The sequence below is a fragment of the Rutidosis leptorrhynchoides genome, chromosome 1 (genome assembly GCF_046630445.1).
Source record: "Rutidosis leptorrhynchoides isolate AG116_Rl617_1_P2 chromosome 1, CSIRO_AGI_Rlap_v1, whole genome shotgun sequence".
Taxonomy (NCBI): domain Eukaryota; kingdom Viridiplantae; phylum Streptophyta; class Magnoliopsida; order Asterales; family Asteraceae; genus Rutidosis; species Rutidosis leptorrhynchoides.
The window spans coordinates 525,146,025-525,171,837 of record NC_092333.1 but is presented as its reverse complement, the minus strand read 5'-3'; the positions used below and the strand labels follow the sequence as shown (position 1 = coordinate 525,171,837).

Sequence of the window (25,813 nt, the reverse complement as noted above, 5' to 3'; positions counted from 1 at the left end):
CTTTTAAATCATTTATTTGATGAGATTGATCTGGACGAGGACACGAATTATGAATGGAATCAGGTTCCAGAGGAAGTTATTGAAGGATAGTTCTCATGCTTATGATTTCATGTGCTTATGTTTATTTATGGTTGTTTTGTAATTTGATCAGGCTAGCTTGTTAGCCCTTATACTATGGTGTGTAATAAACAATAACTTGTGGATGACGTAACTGTGTGATTTATTTAATGTGTTTGTTATGTTTGTTAATTCATTGATTCATATAATTCATTAGATACCCCATGATACATGGAGGTAAATGCTTATTCGTTATGTTGTTTTGAGTGTTTTTCAGCTATTCACTATGTCTCAAGAACAACAGCAGATGTCTGATGAAGAACGTGAACCACGAATCCCATTATCTTCTGAGTTACCTGGTCTGATTGGTCGAGAAGATACAAACGTACTTGCGTGTGTTGATGAAAAGGGTTCAGAGGCCCAAAGAGGAGGTTTTGGCCCGATCATTGCTTTCTTGAAACGTTCCAGGATCTTTAAAGCTATTACTGCTGAATGCACTCCGTATTATTCTCATCAGAGAAAATTCTGGGAGGTTGCCCAAGTTGTTACTGAAGATAACAAGAAGGTGATATTGAGTTCTGTCAACAACACGATTGTTCGTATTTCTGCACAGACTATCAGGGAAGATTTAGGGTTTCCGGACGATGATAATATGCCAACTGATTTGCCGATTCTGAAAGTTAGAAGGTGTTTAAAGAGATGTGGTTATACTGGTGACATAACCAAAGCTGTTAAACGTACAAAACTTCCAAGGCAATATCGATACTTTACATACGTTCTTCTTAGATGTTTGAGCCCGATGCAAGGAGGTTTTGATGAGATGACAGCGAAATACAGCTCTATGTTTGTTGCGTTGGTTTTGAACGCTGAGTTTAACTTTTCACAGGTGATATTTGATGCAATGGTTCTAAACGTGAAGAGGAAAGTTCATCTGGTGTTCCCGAGGTTTCTTAAGATTATGTTAGAGAAGCAGGTTCAAGGGTTGGTAAAGATACCTGAGGATGAACTAAAGCATAATCATTTAAATGATCAATCTTTCAACAGGTTTTTGCAGAGCCGAGTGGAAGTACCGGAGAAAGGGCTGATTGGTCATCTGATTAATGAGAACTACGTGTGTCCAGAAGGCTTGAGTTGCCGACATGAAAACAGTAATTCAGGGGATGAGACTGATATTACTATTACAGGTGAAGAAGAGGTGAATCAGCCTCCACCAAAATCAACTGGTCCTCGATTGGTTGATGAAGATGATGTAACAGCGCTTGATGATAGTCAAATGGATTTAGTGAAACGAAAGTTAGCTGAAGCTCCCAAGGTGTCAACAAGAGGGAGACAGAAACGTTTGAAGATTTTGGTTAAAGATGGAAGTTCGTCTTCCACAACAAAGTCCCAGCCGAAGGTTGCTCAGACTGGTCCAGCTACTGGTGGATCTACTCAAGATGCACCCACTCAACTACAACAAACTACATCTTCTCAGCAAGTTCAAACTTCTCAACGTTCTGAGACTACTGCAGGTGATATGACAGGAATTGTTAACCGAAAATTGATTCAGTTGTCTGCGGATTTTGCTAAGTTTCAAAAGGCAGTTGATGAAGATAAGAAAAAGACAACATCTGAAATGTCATGTCTGCATTGAGGTTGAAGATTGGTGAGCTGGAGAAAAATATGGAAAGTCAGGCTGGAGAAATTTTATCTCTTCAGACACAAAACCGAGATCTGACGGATAGATTGAACGAATGGGAGAAGAGGATTGTGGTTGAAGAAGAGGATGATGAACCAGATCCATTTGGTACTTTTGGTGAGGAAGAAGAGGACAGAGCTGCTGAAGTTGCTAAAGGGTACACGGAGGATAACCCGCTGTATGTAACTCCTCTTCAAGTTTTAACAGTTTCTGAATTTTTAGCTATGCAGGATCGTCTTAATCATACAACTGTTTACACTGATTTAGAAGAAAGGGAGATCCCTCCGGATCTGACCGAAACTGAGCAGGAATTGATGGAGCGTCTAGAGCGAGAAGCTAAGGAATCTGCTGACGCTACATCAAAAGCTGCAACTGAGGCTTCGACATCAGGAGCTCAGAATTTTGAAGATGAAATGAGTGATACTGATGTTTTTGATGAAAGTGATAACAGTTTTGATGAAATTGTTATTGAGGATGAGCCAACTGAGCCTTATCCTCGTTATGAAGGCGTTGGTGATGATCTTCCAACTTTTGCTGATTATTTTGAGATGAATGATGAGCTTTTGAACAGAAAATGTAAAGAAAAGGAACAGAAGGAACAAGAAAGTGTGTTACCAGAAGGTTTCTTGCCGGTGAAGATCAACAAAGAAAAGATTGAAGTGTTGGAAGAAGAATGGAAGATTCAGATGCGGATTAGGAAGTATGTGATGAAACCTGAAGTAGAGCCGCAGTTTTTGAAGTTTATCGAGCACTGTGAGAGTTTACGTGCTAAGGGAAAGATCATAGCCTGGGCCTATATTAAAGAATTCGATATGTATGCGATCAAGAAAGAATATGGAGTGGATTATATCAAATCTCCATTTGAATTCAAAACGTTACCTTATTTTGAGTTTATGCAGGTGGCCAGGCTTAAGATGTTATATCAGGATTATAGTGGAATTCCTGATGTTTTGGTTCGTAAGATAAGGAAATCGTATCAGTCACCTAATTTCATAGGTTTTCGTCCTCAGTTTCCGAAGATTTCTTATCGAACGAACAAGAAAACAGGGGTTAGAAGGAAGATAGTAAAATATCGACCTGTGAAGTATATGCGGAAGGTTCCTTTGAGAAAGATGCCGCAGCACTTCAGTCCTCGTTTTCGTTGGTGGTATTTTGATGAACGCTCAGAGGAAGCAGTTATTGTGTTAGACAAGGATGGAGGAGATGAAAATGATAGTATAAGGGTTCTAGATCCAGTTTGGTTGCGAAACTGCTGTGAGGAAGATATGTTTACCCTTTACTACAATCGGATGTTGTATCGCCCAGAAAATCGTGTGCAGGCTGAACAGTACTGCAGGGTTGTGAAACTTTGCTATTTGAAGAACTGGGTGACAGATCCGTTTACTGATTGATAATCGAATTTTTATTTCTGTTCTACGGCTAGGTCTTAGGGGGAGTTTGTTGGTGCATGAATCCCCAGCCGTAGTTTATTCTTACGTTTAGTACATTCGGTTATGTAATAATGTTATTTACTAGTGACTATTGATTACTATGGTGATTGTGCGTTCTTAGTTTATTAAATAATCAATATGTTAAACTGCACACAGTCGACCGACTGTGTAAGTCAGTCGACCGACTGACAGACACACTCGACCGAGTGTGTCTGACTTGCAGTATATATATGGGTTTAGACTTCTTTGATGAGGTTACTCGTCCCATTTGTTCCAAATCGTTGTTTCTCGTCTCCAGAAAACCCTAACACCGAATACCACCGAAATACATCGTCTAGGTGTCGATCTAATCTAGGTTTTGCACTAGGTTCGACCAATTCGATCCCGAAACGACCCGTATCTCGATTTACCTCTATTCTATTGTGTTCCGCCTTTAGTTTAGAGTTCAAGCGACCTAAGATCCATAGATTTATCGTCTACAACATACTCGGCAACTTTCTGTCATGAAAAAATCTATGGTTAATAGATTCTTTACCTATTCATTGAACTGAAATTACAAACTCCTGGAATATAACCCAATAACAAATGATGTTCCAATTTGTAATCCATCTTAAGTCAGCAATAACCTCGAAACTGAGTTACAAGAAAGCCATCGCAGTGACTATTATGACGCAACGAAAGAGACAAAGCTACATAAAATACATTGTTACATGTGCCTTCTGCAGGCCATCAGCAGCTTCAATTGCTATTCTCCTATCCAAGATAAGCATAGACTCCAAACATTTGTTATAATAGTAACAAGCGTCCTCTAGCTCTCCTAGAAGTAAATGACAACTACACAAAAGAATCAATAAGACATTACATCCCTTAATTGCAAAGTTCCAAAAAACCTTGCAACTCAAAGAAACAAAAATGTTCCAAATGAAATGAACCGGAGGTTAAGTCGTTGCAATAAATTATATGTTGCATGAAATGAATATTAATCACTTTGCGACACTAAACAAGCCTTTGACTCCCCATATCAGACATCAACACAAGATTATGTGTTGTGTAGCTTATAGAACAGAAAACCAAAACCTACAAACTCATAACATATATAAAGACTCAAGCACACTGGGCAAGAAAATCCAACATGAGTCTTTAAATGTTATCATGTTGTAAGCTACCCATCATTTAGATCAATAAACAAAAGATGAAGAGCTGATATCTAACAGAAGATAGGGATGAACCATCACTAGGATAACAATCCATCATCTTCATCAAACTCCCACCAACTATGTTAACTTTTTTTTACAGCAAACACACACACACACACTTACTTTTTGACCACGACGGGACTCGAACTCACAACCTCAAGGTTATTGAGTTCTCTTGATACCGCTAGGCCAAAAGCCCTTTATTAAGGGTGATGTTGAGAGTATAGTACCCTATGTGACAATCCACAGGAAAAATGCTACGAGGTGCTAATATCCTAAATAAGTTCCATACCAAAATCAAAATTACAAATATAAAAAAAATCAGATTTTTCTATTATCAATTATTTTAACCCTTATCTACTAAATGTGGTGCCATAGTTTTAGTTTAGTTTTGAGTTTGCGTTCACATTACAACCGGTCCCTCATCTTCGACGATATTTACACAACGGCCCCTCAAGTTTACACTTTCTCAGGGGTAAAAAGTGTAAATATATAATTTATTAAAATAAAAGAAAATAATTCCACCCAAATTTATAACGGGTCTTATCTTCTCGCTCGGTGCGAGTTAAATTTTTCCGAGACTACCGTTCAACTCGAAAAAATCATACGAACCCAACGGGACTAACTATACGCGAAACGGACACTTCTCAAAAAACGCTAAACAAAACGACAGCCCGTATCTTTCCGCTCGCCGCGAGTTAAATTTTTTCGACATGAGCGTCATACTCGAAATAATTTTATGAACAAAACGATAAAAAGTACGTTTGAAACGGACACTTTTTAAAAAACGCTAAAAACAACGACATCCCGTATCTTCCTGCTCGCCGCGAGTTATATTTTTTCGCCAGCACCGTCAGACTCGAAATAATTTTATCAACAAAACGAAACTAACTATGTTCGAACCGGACAAATTTTAAAAAGCAGTAAAGACGACAATACCAACAACGACGCTTAACACATTGAGCGTTTTCCCTTCTGTAAATACATAAAGCTACGTTAAATATGAATACGCGGGCCGAAAGCCCCCGCCGCATCGCGTGGGCCGGACCCGGACTAGTTTGAACTATTTAGAATACAAAATTTTTTAAACCACAGACTACTCCAAATACCTACTCTGCAATTTTGCCAAGACTTGAACCCATGACCATTTGGATAAAAAGCTGCTTAAATAAGCCATGATACTACAATTAAGCCAAATACCTTTTGGTTCTGATTAAAACTTATTCACATACTTACAACCATTAAAATGCCCCCATCAATTTTCATGTTACCTTAAAAGTTCCCAACTTCCCATTATCGTTCAATACAAGCCACTTATTCAAATCAAGTATTTTGGAGTGTGATAATTCACATCATATGGGAATGTAAAAAAACAAGATCATGCCATGTAGCTCATAGGACGTTAAGGAAAGACCACAAGGAGCCAACTTAAATAATGAGCACTACTTACAAAACAGACAAAAAAAAAAAAAAACTTACTTTGCAGATCTCAAGTTGGCTTTGACGAAATTGGGGTCTAAGGAAACAGCCATTCTACAATCCTTTAGGGCGTCCCTTAACCTTCCAAGAGCCATGCGTGCAGCTGCACGATTGCTATAGCACAAAAGAAGAGGCTCTGTACAAAATCCAGGTGTCTCAAAATTGCGTATTGATCTAATACCCTTTGAATAGCAAACTTCAGCTTCTGATATATTGCCATCTTTATAAGCCTGGTTTCCCCTGACAAAAATCAACTTCTTTAAGAAATAACAACAAATAAAGTCTGAACCTATAGCATATACAAACCCTAAAAACTAAAGGTATGGAATTGTTAAATATCAAAACATGACTAAACATATAAACCTTTTTCGCCATTTTTCGCATGCATCCTGATTTGATGCTTTTGTATGCCCTCCACTAGCAGTTTCATAAGATGCACTAACTCGGCTCTTTAGATATGTAAATTCTGAACCACATCTTGGTTTCATCTTATATTTCTTATGATGAAGTTGTTGTCTCGATGACACGCTAACATCAGCAAACGATGTAGTTGAAGACGATGAGAAGCTTTTTGCACCAAACTTCTCTGCAACATCTTCATTTTTGTGAATTTGAGATATTGTAGGGTCATTAGTAGTGGGTTCAAAGTCAGTAACACCACAAGGGGAGACATTCATCGGTGAACATCCAGAAGGTTCTTCAAGTGACTGGAGAGCTTCTTTAGATGAACAATTACGACCACCCTGCTCACAATTTTTCCGTCTCAATTTTACCTTGGTCTTTTTTAATTTTCTTAGGCCAACAGAATTGGTTTTACTAAATTCCCAACTTCTTACCTAAAGCAGGAAACATATTTAATGTGAAAGGATTTGCCAGGTTTATATCAAGTGTATTAAACCCTGTATATGAATCCTCAAATTGATCAAATTTACTTGAAAAAATGAAGTTGGTTACTGATGCTCCATTGGTTGGAGGTGTATCAGAATAATCAACAAAACCAAGACCTGTAGTCGACGACGAAGATGAAGATGGAACTGTCTCTTTTATAGATTCAGTCTCAGTCTTTGGTTGATGTTGATAGTTGTGACCCCCATCTGAACTCTTCTCATTTTGAATTAATGTGTCAGTGTTGCTGAAAGAATGTACCTCAGTAGCTATGCCACACTTTCCCTTTTCTCCACATGATATGTTTCTTTTGTCACTTCCAAACACAAACAAGTTATTGTAATTTGAACACGAATCACTATCAGAATGATGGATCTTATTTGAAGTACTGACTTCTATCGGATCACGGATATTTGTTGTTTTTGTTTCAGTGGACACTTCAGATTGAGGGTCATCACCAGAACCATTGCCTAAATTACTTTTGCAAACAAAAAAGTTGGTACCATCACCAACAAAATCTATATTCAAGTAATCCAAACACCCCGTTCCTTCACTTTTCAAATTGCTCATATCATTATTGAGTTTCCTTCTTCCTTTGAAGCTAGATGCTTTCTCCGTCTGACTTCCCATATGAAAAACCCCATTAACTTTGCTGTTCGAAAACATTTTTCCGTTGTGTACATTTCTGTCATCATTAACGCCAGATTTTAAGTGATCCTTCTTTCCCAAATCTTCAATTACAGTTTCATCAGGAACCAATTTCGCAATCTTCTCTTTGGATTCATCTTTCCGGTAAGGTAAATCTATCCTGATATCTCTATTATAATTAGCAGAAAACACAAAGTTCACATTATCTGAATTATTGTTCTCCTCTCTCTTGAGATTATCATTCAAGGGCTTCACTTCACCTGGTCCCCTTGTTCCCAAATTCAAGCCTGAAATAGAATCAACCAAATGGGATTCAACCTCAGTCGTAAAGTTATTGACCTTCACAGACCCATCGACAGCTGATCTTCCCATTGTTCCACCAATCTCAGTATCAGGACCATATCTATGATCAACGTTGCTTAAATTCGAGTTCATTACACCACTGCTCATTTTCATACCAAACACATTATCAACACTACTGAGTTTTCCATACCTATTGTCATCTCTTTCACTAACATTTCCATTTTCATTCAAACTACAAGATTGAAACTTATTTCCACTGACACGTACCTGTTCTGAACGCAAATTACTATTATCAGTAGCTCCCATACTAAATCGTAACATGCTATAATCCAATATCTCGCCAAGGCTCTCTATTTCAACATTACCAACCCTAACAGTTTGTCCTGAATTTGACCATCATTTGAACAATCAAAATTGACTCTATTTGAATTAAAACTATTATTATTGAATACACCTGAATCGGTAGAAAATTTGAGAACGCTAGGGTTAGGGTTTTGATAATTCGAAGGATTTGTGTAGATGATGACTACTGATACAGGCAATCTTCGATTGCCGGTGACATGACAATGATGCGTAGGAACTCGCCAGTGAAGTCGAAAAAAGGCTGCCGTGTTGTCGCCTGTGGCAGTGGAGAGGCGGGGGACGGAAGGTTGGTTCAGTTCAAGTTTTCACACCTGAACAATTTTGTTTTGCTCTGTTTAAAGAAAGCAAAAGGAGGGAATGTATAATCAAAGCGATACAAACTTTAGTTGGTGATCACTAGTGTACTTTATGATATAGTTTCCTTCTTTTCTTTTTATTTTGGGAACGGCATAATCTATGATCTATGTATTAAACCAGATATAAGCCCGGGCCCGCTTCGCTGGGCCAAAGCGCGTTGTTGCAAGCGAGATGATTATCGTTATACAAAAATATTAGTCTTTAAGAGCCCGTGTGTTACACGGTAGCTCAAAAATATAAGCTCAAAAATATAGTATTCGAATGTGTTAATATTTGTACAAATTTCTTGTATTATATACTTACACTAACGAAACAAATCATTAGTGAAATTACCCTATTTTGACCAAGGCCATAACTTAGCCTACTAAGTTACGGTACCAACATTAGCAAACCAGTTTCACTTATTTCTTCAAGATCTTTATTGAACCTTTATCGAATTACATCCAAGCCTTGTAATGAAACTGAAGATGTATTGCAGTAGCAACCATAGAATTGACCTGGAAAAAAGAATAAAGGTTGTTAAACAGTTCAGTGTAGGTGAAATAATCTTTTACAATACAATTAGACAAAAAAAGAATTGAAACTCAAATTTGGTAAAAAAATGTAATAAAAATTAATGTATAGTAATCCGGGTTTAATGGGTTTTTGCATACTTACATTTACGGGGGACAGAATGTCGTGTGATTGTTATGATCACCAACATGGCTGCATATGAAACTACAATCACCAAGATCCTCATATACACCTACACAATGATAGAGCAAACATTTAGGAGGCAGTAACAAAATATAATCAACAAAAAAAATAACGATAAAAAATGATAAATATTCACGATATATAAAATAACCTCTAAAAAGGCCAAGAAACTCCAGTATTTATGACATATAAATGATAAGAGGTTATTAACACTTATCTTTTTTCAACAAACAATATGGCATACTAAAGGAAAAAAAGATCAGTTAATCATAGCAATGACAGACAATACAGATGGTAAAAAGCTTCATTAACCAAAAACAAAATACGAAGGTAAAATTGCAAACACCACAGCAAATCATTATATATAAAGAGGTACCACAGCCAACCTTTTAAAAACCTAGTACGATAGTTTGAGATGCATGTGAACTTGAACCAATAATAGCACCTGAAACGATGAAAAAACCAAGTAAGTCTGACAAAATAATGACCACAAAAAGGATTATAAACAAATAAAAAATTAATACAAAGAACTAAAATACATCATACCTTCAAAAATTACACCAAAAACATCAGATGAAGAATACATATCGAAATTGTTAATTTCATTAGCTTGGCAGAGATGACTACGGTTTTGCACTGAACGCCTTCGAAGCAATTACAATGCAGACACAGACAACAGTGGCGCATCCGATTCTTCAACATCGAAGATAGCAGAAAAAAGAACAATTCGGAACAACCTTTCTTTGCCTCTTTTGGGCGGCATTATAGAAACTTACCAGTTTCAATAACAAAAATTTGAAACGTGGCATAATAATATCAAACATTAACCGCAACAATTATAACCAAACAACTTGTACAACCACAACAGTAATAGAGATAAAAATTTGAAAGTAAAAGATATGATATAAAGAAGAATACCAGAAATCAAATACCGAATTTTGATGACCATATAAGCCTAAATCCGTCAAGTAAAGCCCAGAATCTAGGTGTTGTTGAGTCATTAGGTAAATTTGGAGCCGTTGGTTGCGACTTTTTGTGATCAGATGTATCTACTTCATTGATCCTTTTGGATAAATCCTTGTTGATCCTTTTGGATGATTGGGCATTGGGCTGCAAATACTTATTGATAAATCCTTATTGATCCTTTTGGATGATTGGACATACACGTTAACAATTAGGTGGGGTTGACATTGATATTATTCTCTGTATATGGATAAAAATAAGTTGAATCAATCTGCAAACAGAATCACAAACCAAACATGTTAGTGAACATGGGTAATAAACATATAATTTGGCATGGAGACTAAAAAACGGATGAACAAACTTGTTCCAGACAGGTAGTGTGAGCATTGTGTATGGCAATTTGGTCGTATTTGCAAGTTGTTTCAGAGATTTAAAAGCCACTAACGTCTCTATGACTGCACGGGGTTTTGCCTTACATTGTAGACAAATTTACATCCGATGGGTTAGATGTAAATGTATCAGCACAGCATGACAACCCGAATACCCGATGGGTGGAGCCGAATACGAAATGTGCTTAACAGATCCACATCATGAATATGAATCACAACCCTCACCACCCAATCACCATGAACATTCAATACCACTTGCCCAAAACATATCCAATTCGGGTTTGGCCATTTGACTATAAATCTGCTAATCTAATCCAAATAAGTCCAAGAATAATGAAAAATATCATAAAAAGGGTAAATTTTGAATCTTGAAACTTACAAACACTTCTTTCTCATTTCATCTCAAAGAAGCTCTAAAGAAAACACACTGAAATTTAGTATTTACAAACCTTGATTTTTATTAGCTCAAAATCTATATCCGAGGGCAAAAGATGCTGCAACTTATCAACGTTTTTTCGTTTTCTAACATCTTTAACCGTATTTTCAGCCTCTGAATTCATAATGAAGTGCATCATGAATATCGAATAACTGGAGAAACCATAGAGTACCATTTAATTCAAAACAAAACATAGATACTATAGTACTTCTAATTCACAAACATTAAAGTTTTTACCTTTTTGACAGTAGCCAAAATTGCTTAATTCATTCTTTTTTCCCATCAACGGAATCTTTCCTGCAATAACATACAAACCTTCAATTGTCAACGATTAATTTAAACCCCAAATAGAACCTATTATATTTAAGAACAAATGGATCTTTTATTATCCATATTAAATAAGCATTAGATGTTAAACGATCAGCATTAGATGTTAAACGATCAACCTTTGTATTTGCATATCAAATCAGAATTATAAGTTACATTAACGATCAACCTTTGTATTTGCAAACTTACTCTATTCAGATTATTACCGCCATAACATATGAATATTAGTAATCACAATAGGTTTCAATAATACTAACAGTTCATGTCTTAAGGTTATCCTTTTAATTTCATCACAACAAAAATAATATTCTTCATTTTTTACACAACACACAAAAGAGTAAACTTAAATTCATTCAGTAGGTTAAAATGTAAATTTTCATACAAGACAATAAAGACGCTAATAGCTTAAAAAATACAGTAACCCTAAAGCACACAACTATACTTCAATTTCACAAAAAATAACATTAAATCATTTATATAAAGGTACATACTTTGTAGAAGAAGAATCGGCACTTTGGCACACTATAAGTAGGAACATTGACGTTTTCTTAGTACCCAATTAAGCCCAGGCGATGATGTCACGTACTTCAATATTCGGACGAACAACTCTTTGTTGAATTGCTAATGATTTCTTAAATTCGTGTTGATGAATTCCACGAATCAACTCGTCTTTGATTCCCATCTGATCAAAACACATGATCTGTGCCACCTCCTCATGGTGTTTTAAACACCAATTCATCATTCATCATGGTATTCCGCCGTCCCCTATGTGCGGCTCACTATTAGGGTTTTGCGATAGATTGTTTTTGATAACCGATGGGTAAATGTGATGGTTCATTAGTCGATTGCAGTTATGTGATTGAGATGAGATGAGTTTGTGGATGATGGAAGTTACCAAACCCTAATTTAAATTTTCTTGATTAATTTAATTTTTACTGAACGGTGAAGGTGTACACGTGGAAATAAAATAGCGGAAAATAAGGGTTGATCAACACATCAGATGTAACCCACGTGCTTTGTAAGATGTAGAGAAGATATATTTTTCGTTAAAATATTTTCCCCAACTGTATTTTACAAATAAAAATAACTCAAGTAAACCTACTAGATTAGCATAATAATTTAATTATTATATAATTCAACTAATCAAATTTGCATATTTTAATTGCTTAATGCTTGAACAAAAGCATGACTTTTTTTTGTAAACAGCTAAGCAAAAACAAAATTGTTAAATAAAAATAAATATAATAGTTATATACAACTCATTTACGTATATTAACAACATATGATAAGGTTATTGTTGGAATAATTAAAAACCATATGTATTATAAAAGTAATATATAATACGGAGTAAATAATATGTACACTTTTTTATAGATTTTTTAAAAGTAAACCAAAAAAAGGAAAAAGAAAAATGTGTTAAAATAAGGGTGTTGGCTCCTCCTATAAGCTCACGTGCAAGGCATGAGGTTAATAATAAAAGTCACATCAAGTCCAAAATCACTAAAATGTCACTCGGGATAGAGTACAATCCAAGGGTAACATGCTATTTTAAACATAAAACGACCCCGAGACCCTTTTGTTGATATATAGTAGGATAATACGGAGTATATGTAATATTAATTTTTGAAATAATATTTCGAATTATGTAATTATAATTTATAATTATTATATTATATTATATTATATTATATTATATTATATTATAACATGGAGATGATTCTCACACACACTTTTTTGATCCTCACACACCAATTGAGTATTATTAGAAGAGTAAAAGGTTAAAATAGGTGTGTGAGGATCAAAAAAGTGTGCCCTAATAACATATACTAATTCTCGTAAATTTCCCAACATTTTTATTGCCTACCACCTTTACCTTTACTGCTATACTGTTTTCCCCTTCCAGTACCTTCTACCACCTCCCCTCTCCCAAATTTAAAAAACCCAATTTTTCAGTAACTGTGATTGATTCATCCTCTCCCAATTGATTTTTTCCTTCTCTCAATCGATTGAAGAACTGGTGACGAGTTTACAATATCGAGTGAGATCGAGTGAAAATTGATTGACAGACAAATCATGTGTATTTCATCTCCAACTCCAACTAATGTGTTTGTTTCTCCTTTTTTCTTGGTTTTAATGATTTAGTTTGACAAAGATGTGATTATTTAGTTTCGTCTTCACGAGCACTGTAATTTTTAATTCTTCTCTTATAGTCATATGGTTATCTTTACGATTTTCATTATTGTAAAAAAATTTAACTTGATATTTTGTTTCAGATGCATATAGAAATCTATTTTTTTACAGATTCATATAGAAACCTTTTTTTTTTTTCTGATTCAAATCGAAAGTGATATATAATCAACGTTCATCAGATGTCTTGAGCTGTTGCTTTTGTTTCGATGTTCCTCATGAGGTATGGAATACATTCGGTGTTTATCATTTGTTTGAAGTTCTGAAGTTGTAGCTGTTAAATGAACACCGATGCTTGGTTTTCTTGATGATTATAAAGATAATGCACACAATGTGTTTGATATAATGTCTACATGAAAAAGTAAATTAAAATATTGTGAATTTATTTGGGTTGTTTGATATATTATATTTCATATGTATTACAGTATCTATTTGTTGGTTTACGTTTGCTTTTGCTGAGTACGTTTGCTTTTAACATATGTATAATATATGAGTAGCATAAGGGTCATCATATAAAAGTGACTATATTCGTGCATGGTCGTGTGAACGGTTATAACTATTTGATTGTTGTAATGGTGAAGATAATAGTAAAAATAATACTCTGTAGTAGAGGTAATATTAGTTTTGTTATCAGATTCACACATCAGTTACTATTAGAGAAACTTGTGCCTCATGGTGATAAATGTACTTATTGATTTTAGTTAACTGTGTCTATTGCAATTTTTGTCTTAACTCTTTTCTAAATGCATTTCACTTGACCTCACTTCCATGAATGGATGCACGGACTATATTGATAATCAAGTAAGAGCATTATTTAATTTGACATATTCCGTTACATTTTATCGTTATTGTCATTCATATTTAAATATGCAGCTCAATTGTTGTATCAAACGGCATCTTTCTTATCGTTATTGTCATTCATGAAGGTACCTTTCATGTGTTGCATGATTGATTTTGTATTAGATCCTATATGTAGAATTTATTGAAAATGAGAGTAGTCGTAATCCATCTTGCTGATATCTCACATTCTAAGAACCATGGGATTTAGATTGAATGTGAATCTTATTCGGAAGTGTTAAATTTGTGATATAAGGCTGACTTTGTGATCTCTTCAATGCTTTAGTTTAATTTGTAATATAAGGTTGACTTCGCTATCTGTAATAAGTAGGTTTTAACTTTGCATGCCAACTTTCCAATGCACCTAGATTGTACAGACATGTGCACAATAGCTAACATGTTGTAAAGTTACTGATGAACATTATTAGTGATGGAGTTACATATTGTATGTGTTCTTATAATTTCTTGGTTCCTTTATAATTATAGGTTATTGACTTATTTTATGATACTAATGAATGCAGGTGTTAGCAAGCGTATAACCGATGAAAGGCTTCTAATATGGTTTAGCAAACGTAAAACAATGTATGCTCTTTCCGTAACAATTAAATTTTGTTTCCCTTTTTTGTGATGGACTTTAAATATATTCGCTTGCTAACTTTTAAAATGCATATTTGGTGTTTGCTCATGTTAAATGACACCAGTGAATGGATGAAGGTTGCTGACGGCTGAGATCTGTGACAATATGTAATGTGACAATTATTAACACGATTGAGATTGGAGTTGAAAAGGAAGACCGTCAAGTGACTTGGGTAAGCATGCAGAAAAAAGCAACAAAAGTGTTTCGATTCAATTTTGACGGGTATTTGTTGCCTGAAATTTTGGTAACATCAAATTTCATTTTCCTTTTAATTGAATTTGCAAGTGTGGCATCTTAATGATAAATGGTGATAGGGTAAAGTACTCGACTGGTGAGAATATTAGGTAACGAGGGTTTACATATCACAATCTCAATCTCAATATAAGATATGATAAATTTCAATTGTCAAGTTCATAGAACTCGAAACTTAAATAAGTTTTAACCAGGTACATTTGATCAGATTACCATACTTATAAAATAGAGATTTTTACAATTGTGTTGCCTATTGAAATTGATCAACTACTATGTTTTCAAAATTGATCAACTATTATGTTTTGGGATGGTGGTTTTTGTTTCAGATTCAAATAGCTAATGTAATTTGGCTGCTTCTCAGTTTTTTGGTTATCTAATGTGATTAATGTACACACTGAGATGATTTTTATTTTCTTCATTTGACAGGTAGACTTTAATGATGCTTTGGAAGCTGCGGTATGTACAAATATCCTCAATGAATAAAAGTGTCAGTAAGGAACAAAAGAAAAAAGAAGTGACGGTGGCTGGACAAGAGGTGTTGCACTTATTATATTTGTGATGGTTGTACCTATTATGTCATAACTTTATTTACCTTCTTTTACGCTTTGATATTTCAGACATAGTGCATTTTGACATTTGTCAACTATAATATAATCATTCAACATTTTTCTTTAACACACCCGTGAAATCACGGGTCCTTCAACTAATATATATTAATTGATGTAATTTTTAAGCCAGATAATCGGTCAAAACTCTTGATGACATATTAGTAATTAAATTAAAAAATAAACTTACTTTGTTAAACAACTATAATATGACTTCTACTTTTTGTTTCATTATTTCTTTTTAAACAACATACAATTTTATGCCAAAAGTGTGTAACCATGAGTTTTATTTCAAGTTGCACCAAATTATGATTAAAATCACATAAAATAAATAAACAAGGTTAAATTGTACTCCGTATGATTTTTGTATATTCGATAAATACTTCAATACACACTTAATTTATTACATTTTATATACTAATTATTTTACTTTTCTTACAATTTGATTGGTTAGTCTAAACTTCGTGTATGACCCAATGTTAATACATATTTTTAATTTTAATGTAGTACTCCCTCCGTCTCACATTATTATTCCACAGTCAAAAAACACACTGTTTAAAAAAAATAACTGTCATATGTACTTTTCTGTTTACTATGTAACTTTACCCTTTACTTTTTACTTATATTTTTGTCTTACTTAAATAAGGTAAGGGTATAAAAATATACTAACCAATTATTCTTACTTATTTATGGAAGTGGACTATTAATTTTAGACAATCCAAAAGAAAAAGATGAACTATCAATATGGGACGGAGGGAGTACATATTATCAATACCAATTCATGTATCACACATGAATACCGCATAAGGGGTTTTTTTCAACTTATTTTTTTGAGTGTTTAATTTCTAAATTTTTCTTTTAACATTTATAATTTATAATTTTTTAATTTATTAATTATATATGTTTGGATATTTTCTTAAATTATAACCGTACTAGATGTTGTTATCGCACATAAATAGGTTGTTCATGCCGATTATTATTTACGAGTACTTTTGTTAACAATTATTTATTTGTGCAAGCATTTTAATCAATTGTATTACGTAGTATATTTTGGAAAACGATAATTGATAATCATTCCGCATGCAACAACGTGGTCCAGCGAAGCGGGCCTTTCATTTACTAGTTTCAAATTAAAACACGGTTGAACAATCGGAATTCAATATTTACTATTTCTAAAAAAACTTAGTATATACTTATATTTTTATCATTATATTTTAAGTTTAAATAATTAAAACTCTTATCTTCAATCAATCAATATTCAAATAACATATTAACATTTTTTTTATCTTCTCTATATGTAACAAAAGCAATATTAGACAAGTATTACATAAGAGAATCTTCATTGGTAAAATTTGTTGAAATAAATTTTTCTTTTACTAGTCTTGTAAGTCATCGGGTAGCACGACTAGAACTTCTTCAAAGTGAAAATTCTCATATTTCGTACATGTTCTTGTGTTCGTATGAGCATTCTCGTTATATCACTACCGATATAATTATAAACACATTTTGCGCAAACTACTGGCTCATTTACTTCCATTATAAGTTTTTAAAACATTTTGTTTCGACTATTTCCTCCGGTATGATGAATGGAAGACCAACGAACCTAGGTTTTCACGAGCTTTGGCGGGACCAACACAAATGTCTTGTTAATGAAGTTTGAACATGTAGGATAGGGTCATCGTGTGGTTCTTTTTTCAACTAAAAAACTACTTAGAGCAACTAACTGTCTACGTACAAAATTTAATAAATAAAAATAAGAAACCAGACATGATAAAAGAAGAGCAACGTATATTGAGAAAGCTCACCCCTCTTTAGACGATAAAGACATATTTTACATCTCATCCCCGAGACAAATCATTAGAATTGCTACAAGCCATTTTAAATTTCACGTGGAGATATCAAGACACAAACCATTAGGCATTTTATGATGTCTTTTTAAGCTGAATAGCACTTACAAATAAGCAATCCCCAAAAAACTGAACAATAAATTTTATGGCCTTAAAATGCTAATTCCATTATGGAGATTTATGACAAAAAGAATTGGAAAACTTTATACAAGTGGAAATGTGTTATCTTGAACTTATAAGCAGAGAAAATGCATAATCTTATACTGATGCTTCAAGTTGAGTTATAAGGATTCAGCAAACTGAGATGCATCCAAGTCTAGATCTTGCTTCATAACACAATTCATGAACCACTCATTACTAAATGTTGGTATGCCTTTCTTTATAGCTAACAGTGGTTCATCCATGTTGTCTTCACTTGCCACAAATATAACTTTCGACGAATCCTTCACTTTATGTAGATTGTGAATAACCTGAATTCACACCATACAAGAAAACCAACGCAATGTTAGCCACACCAACATTCAATTTTATTAAATTATTGCAACCATGAATGAGAATAAATAAATGAAATAAGAAAAAGGAAAATAGTTAACATACATTTCCACCAGCAGACCTCACAATGGCAGATAGAGTATTGATAGGAGGCTGCACATGAGTAGCAACGCACACTTCGAACCCTTTGAGAAGGCCTCCGGGATTTGTTCTTGCTTTAAGTACTGTATCCTTTAAGTCAGCCCTGTACTTCGACTCATACTCGACATCTTTCAAAATGTAGGGCATTTCATCTGCATATTAAGAGAACAGCAATAACTGTCACAACCCACCAAAAAAAAAAGGGGGAGATCACCAAAAGCCTCACAACTCACCTACGAACCGGCCTTTTCTAAAGCTTTCTTTTAGCCAAGCAGGTGAAATAACCCAAGCTCTGTATACATGATTTATCTTCAATGTTAAAAAACATGTTGGGTGGACAAGAAAAGTACATTTCTTGATAATTTATGTTGTTACGATGGTTTAAGCAGAACTGACCCTGAACAAAGAGCTGTACAAAAATTCAACGTCTTTCTAACTTTTCCAGTGACAACATGTGTGCTTTCTCGTCCATCAGATGTAACAGACCCACCAAGATCCTTGATTATCTGTCATTAATTAACATGAACATTAAAGAAAGCAATTAAGAGTATTATAAAGAAATAAGTTATAATACCCTGGTAAGATTTGATTTTTTAGCATCATCTGCAATGTTCATTAACATGATTCTATAGCAGTTTCTTTCTTGCGCATTGTCATCATAACTGACACTTAAAGGAGCTCCAACTGTAGGTGTAAAATTTTCCAAATGTTCGTCCTTAGAACATTGACTAGTTTTATTACTTGTTGAAAGACAACCATTATCTGATTGACAAACAATCAGATGACCTCCTTTGACTTTCTTTGACTTTAGTGACGTTTTTGAGGCTTCCCAAGTTCTCTTCCTTGCACCCAACGAAGAACATGAACATATATTAGCATCACTTTTTTCTGTATTCATGCATTCCACACTGTCCAAACAAACAAGGTCCTGACACCCTATTAAAAAAAAAAAAAAAATTGTAACAGTCAAAAATGTACTGAAAATGATTGCATAAAATGGACTTGATATATAAGATTTATGTAACAAGTTTTGGCTTACCGTCCAATGTGTGGTTATTATTCAACACTTTGTCATCTCCAGAGCGTGGACTGTTAATCATAGAAACAATCGATGACTTGTGAATAGGTTTTAAAAGAGAAGATAACAGCTTTAATGACTCTGCAGAGTTATCTGCACATTCGTTTTGAAGATGAGCAACCATTAGTGTCGAACCGCCAGGAAAGCATAAAGCTTTCCTAATATCTGCCCTAACTGGTAGCCTTCGAGCTTTGCCCTTGGTGTCTACTTTTCCAACTGATACAAAACCCTGCCATTTTGCATTAAAACAATCTAAATAACGAAATCGTAGTACAGTAATTGAAGCGTGACTTGCCAGAAAAAAAAATCAACTAATATATACTCAACAAGTGACCATCCATAATAGTGAACTTACTGGCTTGTTGATTTAACATAAAAATTTAAAAACAGGTTTTCATGATTACCTGCTTCAGCCAAAAACCTTCAGATTCGACATCAGCCCAGCAAAATATAGAGTGTACACCAACACTCTGCAATCTTCTCCTCATTTCCAAATATGTTAGGTGGCCAATACCCTGTATGTTTGATATGAAGCCCTACTTTTTAATGATCTAACTTTTTAGAAAATGTCTTAGAACAAATTTCCATAATAAACATTGTCTTGACAAATAATTCTCTATCAAATCAAAATAAGAAAGGAAAAAAGCACCATTTGTTTTAGCAATAAAAAAAACATGAATGAGGAAAAAACCTTATGTTGGTAAACTGAACTGACAGCAGCAAGTGGAACCTCAGCATATTGAGTATCAGCCTGGATTATCTGAAAACTTATTGCAGCGAGTACCTGCAGAGGGGAATAGAAACAGCAAAAGCAGGGTTGCTAAAGATAAGTATACACATACAATACCTAGGGATGGCAATGGTCACCCGATCCAATAGATATCCATCCGATCCACCCGATACATAATGGATATGGATGATATTAATGGATATGGATACGGATATGGATTAACCTAAATGGATACGGATATGGATATGGATGAAAAATTTTCATCCATGGATATATCCGAATACACCCGAAATACATATAAATACTTAAATATAGATATATGCAAACATATTTAGTATTTTAAATGCATTTACAATTACACTTATATGTTTCTTGAAATTATATAATGAATTAACCATGAAATATAACAATAAAATACGTGTATATAATCAAATATACATAAAAATTACACATTTAATTTGTCATAGTCTATGTTTGATTGTAAGTTTAACAAATTGTGTTATATCTTCGACAAATATCACTCGTTATTATGGATAGATTTTAATTATGCCACATTGTATATATTTTTGTTATATTACGTGTTATTTTAATCACATATTGAGAAATATTATAACATTTTTTGAATATCTAATGGATATCCATTAACCCGCTTAATCCATTGGATATGGATGTGGATGGATGAACTGAAATTAAACGGATATGGATATGGATATGGATGATCAAAAACTAGATGGATATGGATATGGATACGGCCTCACCCGATCCATATTCGATCCATTGACATTCCTAACAATACCTGGCAATCAAGACCCATACACCAAATATTGGGTCCATTGGGTCTCGAGAAAGCAAAGGGAATGGGTGTTAGGAATTCGGTAGTGGACCCTAACAAGAACATGTGATTTACAATAATCACATAACCCACATACAACAAACGAATAAGCGATACGATAAATAAAACATAAACGATACAGGGATTTAACGCGGTTATATCCCAACTCCAAACACGGAGAAGGGTTTACTCCAAGGGCGCAAACCAGAGATCTTTTTCTATATTTTTCGTGCACTAGGTTAAAGATTACAATAGGTATATTTATAGTGCTAATCAAAATTAGGAAACAAATCGAATAACTTGCTGGCTACGCACAATGTCGTGTTTCGCGACACTTTGTCGCGTTCCGCGACAAACTGCATCAAAACGTGACAAAGTGGTTCAGAACGTGACAACTTCTGCCACCCACTTCTGCCATATTTATCTCGTTTCAGTGCATTTTATCACTTTCCAGTCTTGTCGCGTTTTGCGACAAACATCACTGGAACACGATAAACATCACCTGAACACGATAAACATCACCCGAACACGATAACTTCAGCTCATTCGTTTTGATCTTCTATGCACCCAACAATGGGTTCAATATGGACCCATCTATAGTCTTTCAATATGTTAGAAGGTCCATCTAGACCCAGTTGAAACCCATTTCCAACCCATTATACGAAAAAATAAAAAAAAATAAAAATTTAAAACTTAGAAAAATTAAAAAGTTAAAAACAATAATTAAAACAAATAAAATTTAAAAATGATCTTTTTTAAAAACGTAAACTTTTGTTAAAAGACGTAAAAAAATGAAAAAAAATAAATAAATAAACTTTTCTTAAGAAAAATTTTTATAAGGAAAAATGGTCTAGACACGACCCAACCAGTTTGTGCCCGACCCGTTCAACCCGTTTGAATATTAAGACCCATTTGACCCATGACCCGTTTTGATCCAAACCCATTTGGGTCTCGACCCAACCCGACCGTTTTCCAGGCTAACATAAAACTAACAGAAAGAAGCTAGAACACCTCCCTTATAATACACAACTTCTAGTTTACAATTTTGTATTTGAAAACATGTGTGGTGCATAAAATTATTGTATCGATGCTTAGTTATATAGCTATTCAGCCGGCTTATTCAAGTCCAGTCAGTTGCGTTGTTTCAACCCAGACATATATAAAGTTGAGGGCAAAAAATATAACCTACCTCATCAGGGCTTTCTTCAGACTTGGATTTTAAAACTAGTGTGCTATACTTCCTGCATATACAACGAACGGTTTGACAATATAAACTTTCAGTACGCTAGTTGAATTTGTGGAACTACTGTGATAGTATTGTCAAGCTTGTGTAAAACCTTCGAAAAACAATCATAAAAACAGAAACTTTACCCATTAGATACACATCTTTCAAGGAACGTTGACTTCTTCCCAGTATTTGCAGCATAGTTCATTGAAGGAAGTTCGTTCGTGTACAAGGTTAATATTTTCTACAGAACAAACAAACAATGCTGATACATGAGTACCTAATTACCAAAAATACAGTGACAATAATATATCCTATTCCTATATAGAAAGGAAGTTCATTTCAGGCAGCCAAAAGGGTTACACTATAGAGATGAAATCATCCATATTTTTATTTTTGGGCCCAAATTGGTTACCTTACCTAGTTCTAAAGCTTTTTAGCTGTCTTAAGTGAACTCATTCCTATGTATAGAAAAATATATACATACATTGACGCCTTGTGTTTGCAATGTGTGTGCATAAAGAGAAATAGATTAGTTACTTGAAGTATAGACTTGGACTTAGCTTCAGAATCCTTGGAGTTAACAAGCACGAAGCCATAACTTTCTGAAAAATGTTGCGAAATTACGAATGAGTAACATCACCATTACATTACATAGTAACGATAAATAAAGATGACCATTACAAGCCAAAAACCAATATAAATAACTAAAGTTACTTAACATTTTGTTCCATTTAGAAATGTCCTTATGAATTATAACAATTCCATTATTTGAAACACAAGTCAAGCTCAAAAAAAAAAAAATGTCTTTCTACAGTTTCTTGTGATTCTACAGTTTATTTATAGTGAATAGAATCATAATTTTCTTAATTTTCTAATTAATTTTGATATTTAAGAAAACAGCTAGTCTTTGTATAAAGCAATACACATTAGTAGTACAATTTAAATGTGATATATTACCATTTTCTGAAGAAAAATCATTCTGCTTTGCACTATCATCCACAACTACCAAATACAATGCAAATTATAAAGGGGGTTATCATTTATAAACCTAAAATGAAATTACTTGATTTAAAATTATTTCATAATACCAGATATTGTGATTTTAGCGTTTCTGGAGAAGGATATCTGAAGAGTGTTTTGATTAGTATCAGCAGTGTATTTGCTTGCTTCAACAACCACATTACAATTTCCTGATGATGATGATGATGATGATGATGATGATGATATAAACAACGAAAAGATATGAAAATATGTAAAAATTGAAATGGGTTTTATTACGAATTGATAAAGTTGATTAATTTAATATACCTATTGTGATTGGGGAAGAAGATGAGGAGGAAGACATGGGTTTCTTTCGAGCCATTGATGATTTAGGTTTTGTTTTTGAACTACTATAATTTGTTTTTAAGAAATGTGGGATTTTGACTTTAAAGGGCGCTAAAAAGGTTTTATATTAGCGGGAAAATGTTTGAACAAATTTAACCCACAATTAAATAAGGTTAAGGGTTATTTAAAAAAAAAAAAAAAAATGTTTAAATTTTTTTTTTTTTTTTTTAAAGGCAAGGTAATTTTATTGATATATGAACAACGAGCACATCACGAGATGAGGCGTGAACGCCCTAATACATCACGAAACACGAGAAGAGAAAACGACTTAACTAACGGGAGGGAGCAGAGATTGCAACCCAACCCATACAATTATTACAAATAAGTGCTTGGCTTCGTTAGCCAAGTGTTCCAATCTATCTTGACGTCTCTATATTTGCACGAGATCCAATAGAAAAAAATGGCTTGAATTTCGCAAAGTGCCACCGGGGCGCTCCAACTTTTATTTTGGAAAACCATATTGTTGCGGTTCTTCCAAATAAGATATGAAGTGACTCATGTGACCCCTTGCCAAATTAAACCTACATTTGCGCTATCGCGAAGGAGCTCCGCTAGAGATAACCTTGAGAATACTCCATGATCCCACCATTTGAAAACACAGCACCAAATATCTTTAGTAAGACGACAAGAGATAATCGAGTGGTCGACCGATTCAAGGCCATCATCGCATATGGGGCATCGAACACTATGGAGATCGATTCCCCTATTGAAAAAATGTTTAACTAATTTGTAGATTAGCAATAGTCAACAATTTTATGGGAATAACTTCTCTTAATCACTTTAATTTAAAATCATTTTGTGCATAAATTTTAATTATAATAACAGCTCTAAGAGTTGTAATAAGAAAAGTTCATCAATTAATCAATTAATGATACAATATGTGCGTTTTAAAATAAATAGATAAAAGCTTATATTCTATGATACGCCACGTTACATTCTTATGTTTATATGTTATTTTTGTTAAATATATAGTTTTGCCTTTATATATAATGTGTTCAGCGGCGGATTTGAGGGTGTGCAACACGTGCGTTCGCACATGACCCATAATCCAAAAAGACATATAGTGCTAGTACTTAACTAAATTTTTTTAGTGTTCACTGAACTTATTTGTACATATATTTAGAACTTTTGTATACAAAAAGGCATATTTTTTATTAATTGAACATGACCCATATGAAAAATTAGAATTGACGGACGGCCCTGAATGTGTTAAACAATAAAACGATGCAAGATTTCATCTCCTTTTAACATACATGATAAATATATAGAAAGTATTGGTGTAATTATCCTTATATACTTATTACGTAGTATATACTATTTGTCCTCCCGTTTTTCGTCGTCTAATTACACTAAAACGACATCTTAATTTACAAATTATTTATTATTATTAGTACTAGCTTATAGCGCACGAATTCGCGGGACTATCACATCACAAGTTTATATACATATTTTGTAGGACAAAATTGCGCCGTTGGTCTTTGTGGTTTGCTCAAAATTACATGGTTTGGGCAAAAGTTTGTTTTCGACGCCGTTGGTCCGTGTGGTTTGAAAATTGAACCCGGTTGATCCCTCATGCAAACGTCTGTTAACTCTGATCTGTTAAGTCACCCATGTGCATGGCACATGAGGGTTTTTTTCGTCCATTTCATCAATTAGGACCAACCGTGTAACTTTCTGAATCAGTATTTCCCCATTTCTCTTTTCTCCTAAATCCTATACCCAAATTAGAACTGACCCGTACATCAACCTTTAAACAAATTAGAACCTTTAAACAATGTTCATCTTATATCCTCATCCAAAAACAAAATGAACCTTAATTATTTTTCTACAAAATCAAAATCGTAAACTATCAATGTTTATCAAATAGGGATGGATTTCTCCTTCTTTTTAGTTCTTATGCACAATACACTTTGAGAAAAACAGTACAACAACAACAATGTAAAAAATCCAAAAAACTAACCAAACCTTTTGCAAACTCAAATAGATTTGAGTCCAATACCCATTTTCATACCCACGATTTCCCGGATAAGATTGAATCTCCTTGAGCTTTTTCAAATATCTAACGGGAGGAGCCAACTCGTATTTCAAAGGATGCTTCTTCAACCTGCTCGATACCCAACGCATCTCAGTTGCCGTCGCCGGCCCCCACCACGAATCTCAGTCACCAACACCGCCGACGCTCAGCAGGGACCAACGAATCTCAGTCGCCATGGATCTCTAGTTTCATACTCGCGTGGCACAATCAAGATTATGTTTGATTTTTTATTTTTTATTTTGGGTTTGGCACAATCAAGTTTGAATTTTGGATCTGGGTTTCGGGTTCTGGATATTACTTGGCACAATCAGAACGTGAT

The 25,813-nt window shown here is 34.1% G+C and overlaps 1 protein-coding gene and 2 long non-coding RNA genes across 6 annotated transcripts; 1 reads left to right on the top strand and 2 right to left on the bottom strand.

The window, feature by feature from the left end:
- Positions 1-8,598: 8,598 nt before the first annotated feature.
- Positions 8,599-12,084, bottom strand: LOC139877269 (uncharacterized). 2 transcript variants are annotated; one of them, XR_011768519.1, is made up of 7 exons: positions 11,699-12,084; positions 11,118-11,177; positions 10,894-11,032; positions 9,639-10,753; positions 9,479-9,537; positions 9,054-9,141; positions 8,599-8,893 (listed from the first exon to the last, which is right to left on the bottom strand). It is a non-coding gene; the product is annotated as an uncharacterized lncRNA (long non-coding RNA). The 2 variants fall into 2 exon arrangements; XR_011768518.1 differs by having other exon boundaries at positions 9,639-10,326.
- A 1,034-nt stretch (positions 12,085-13,118) lies between these two features.
- Positions 13,119-15,776, top strand: LOC139877261 (uncharacterized). 3 transcript variants are annotated; one of them, XR_011768513.1, is made up of 4 exons: positions 13,119-13,617; positions 14,753-14,813; positions 14,933-15,090; positions 15,547-15,776. It is a non-coding gene; the product is annotated as an uncharacterized lncRNA (long non-coding RNA). The 3 variants fall into 3 exon arrangements; XR_011768515.1 differs by having other exon boundaries at positions 14,933-15,112; XR_011768512.1 differs by having other exon boundaries at positions 13,126-13,617; positions 14,933-15,040.
- Positions 15,777-17,853: 2,077 nt separating this feature from the next.
- On the bottom strand, positions 17,854-25,583 carry LOC139841975 (uncharacterized). The gene is made up of 14 exons (XM_071832157.1): positions 25,425-25,583; positions 25,131-25,206; positions 24,022-24,162; positions 22,611-22,675; positions 22,217-22,314; positions 22,035-22,086; positions 19,975-20,067; positions 19,688-19,798; positions 19,245-19,512; positions 18,780-19,141; positions 18,602-18,711; positions 18,439-18,497; positions 18,170-18,357; positions 17,854-18,042 (listed from the first exon to the last, which is right to left on the bottom strand). The coding sequence occupies exons 1-14, from the start codon at positions 25,581-25,583 to the stop codon at positions 17,854-17,856; spliced, it is 1,971 nt and encodes a 656-aa protein (XP_071688258.1).
- Positions 25,584-25,813: the final 230 nt, after the last annotated feature.

Excerpts from the sequence above, each read along its gene's own strand:
- LOC139841975 (XM_071832157.1), bottom strand. The coding sequence starts at position 25,583 with ATGCGTTGGGTATCGAGCAGGTTGAAGAAGCATCCTTTGAAATACGAG. Across the intron at positions 24,163-25,130 it reads GGGAAATACTGATTCAGAAA|GGGAATCGATCTCCATAGTG; the intron begins GTTACACGGTTG and ends TTTTTTCAATAG. Across the intron at positions 18,043-18,169 it reads TGAGGTCTGCTGGTGGAAAT|GTTATTCACAATCTACATAA; the intron begins GTATGTTAACTA and ends GTGTGAATTCAG.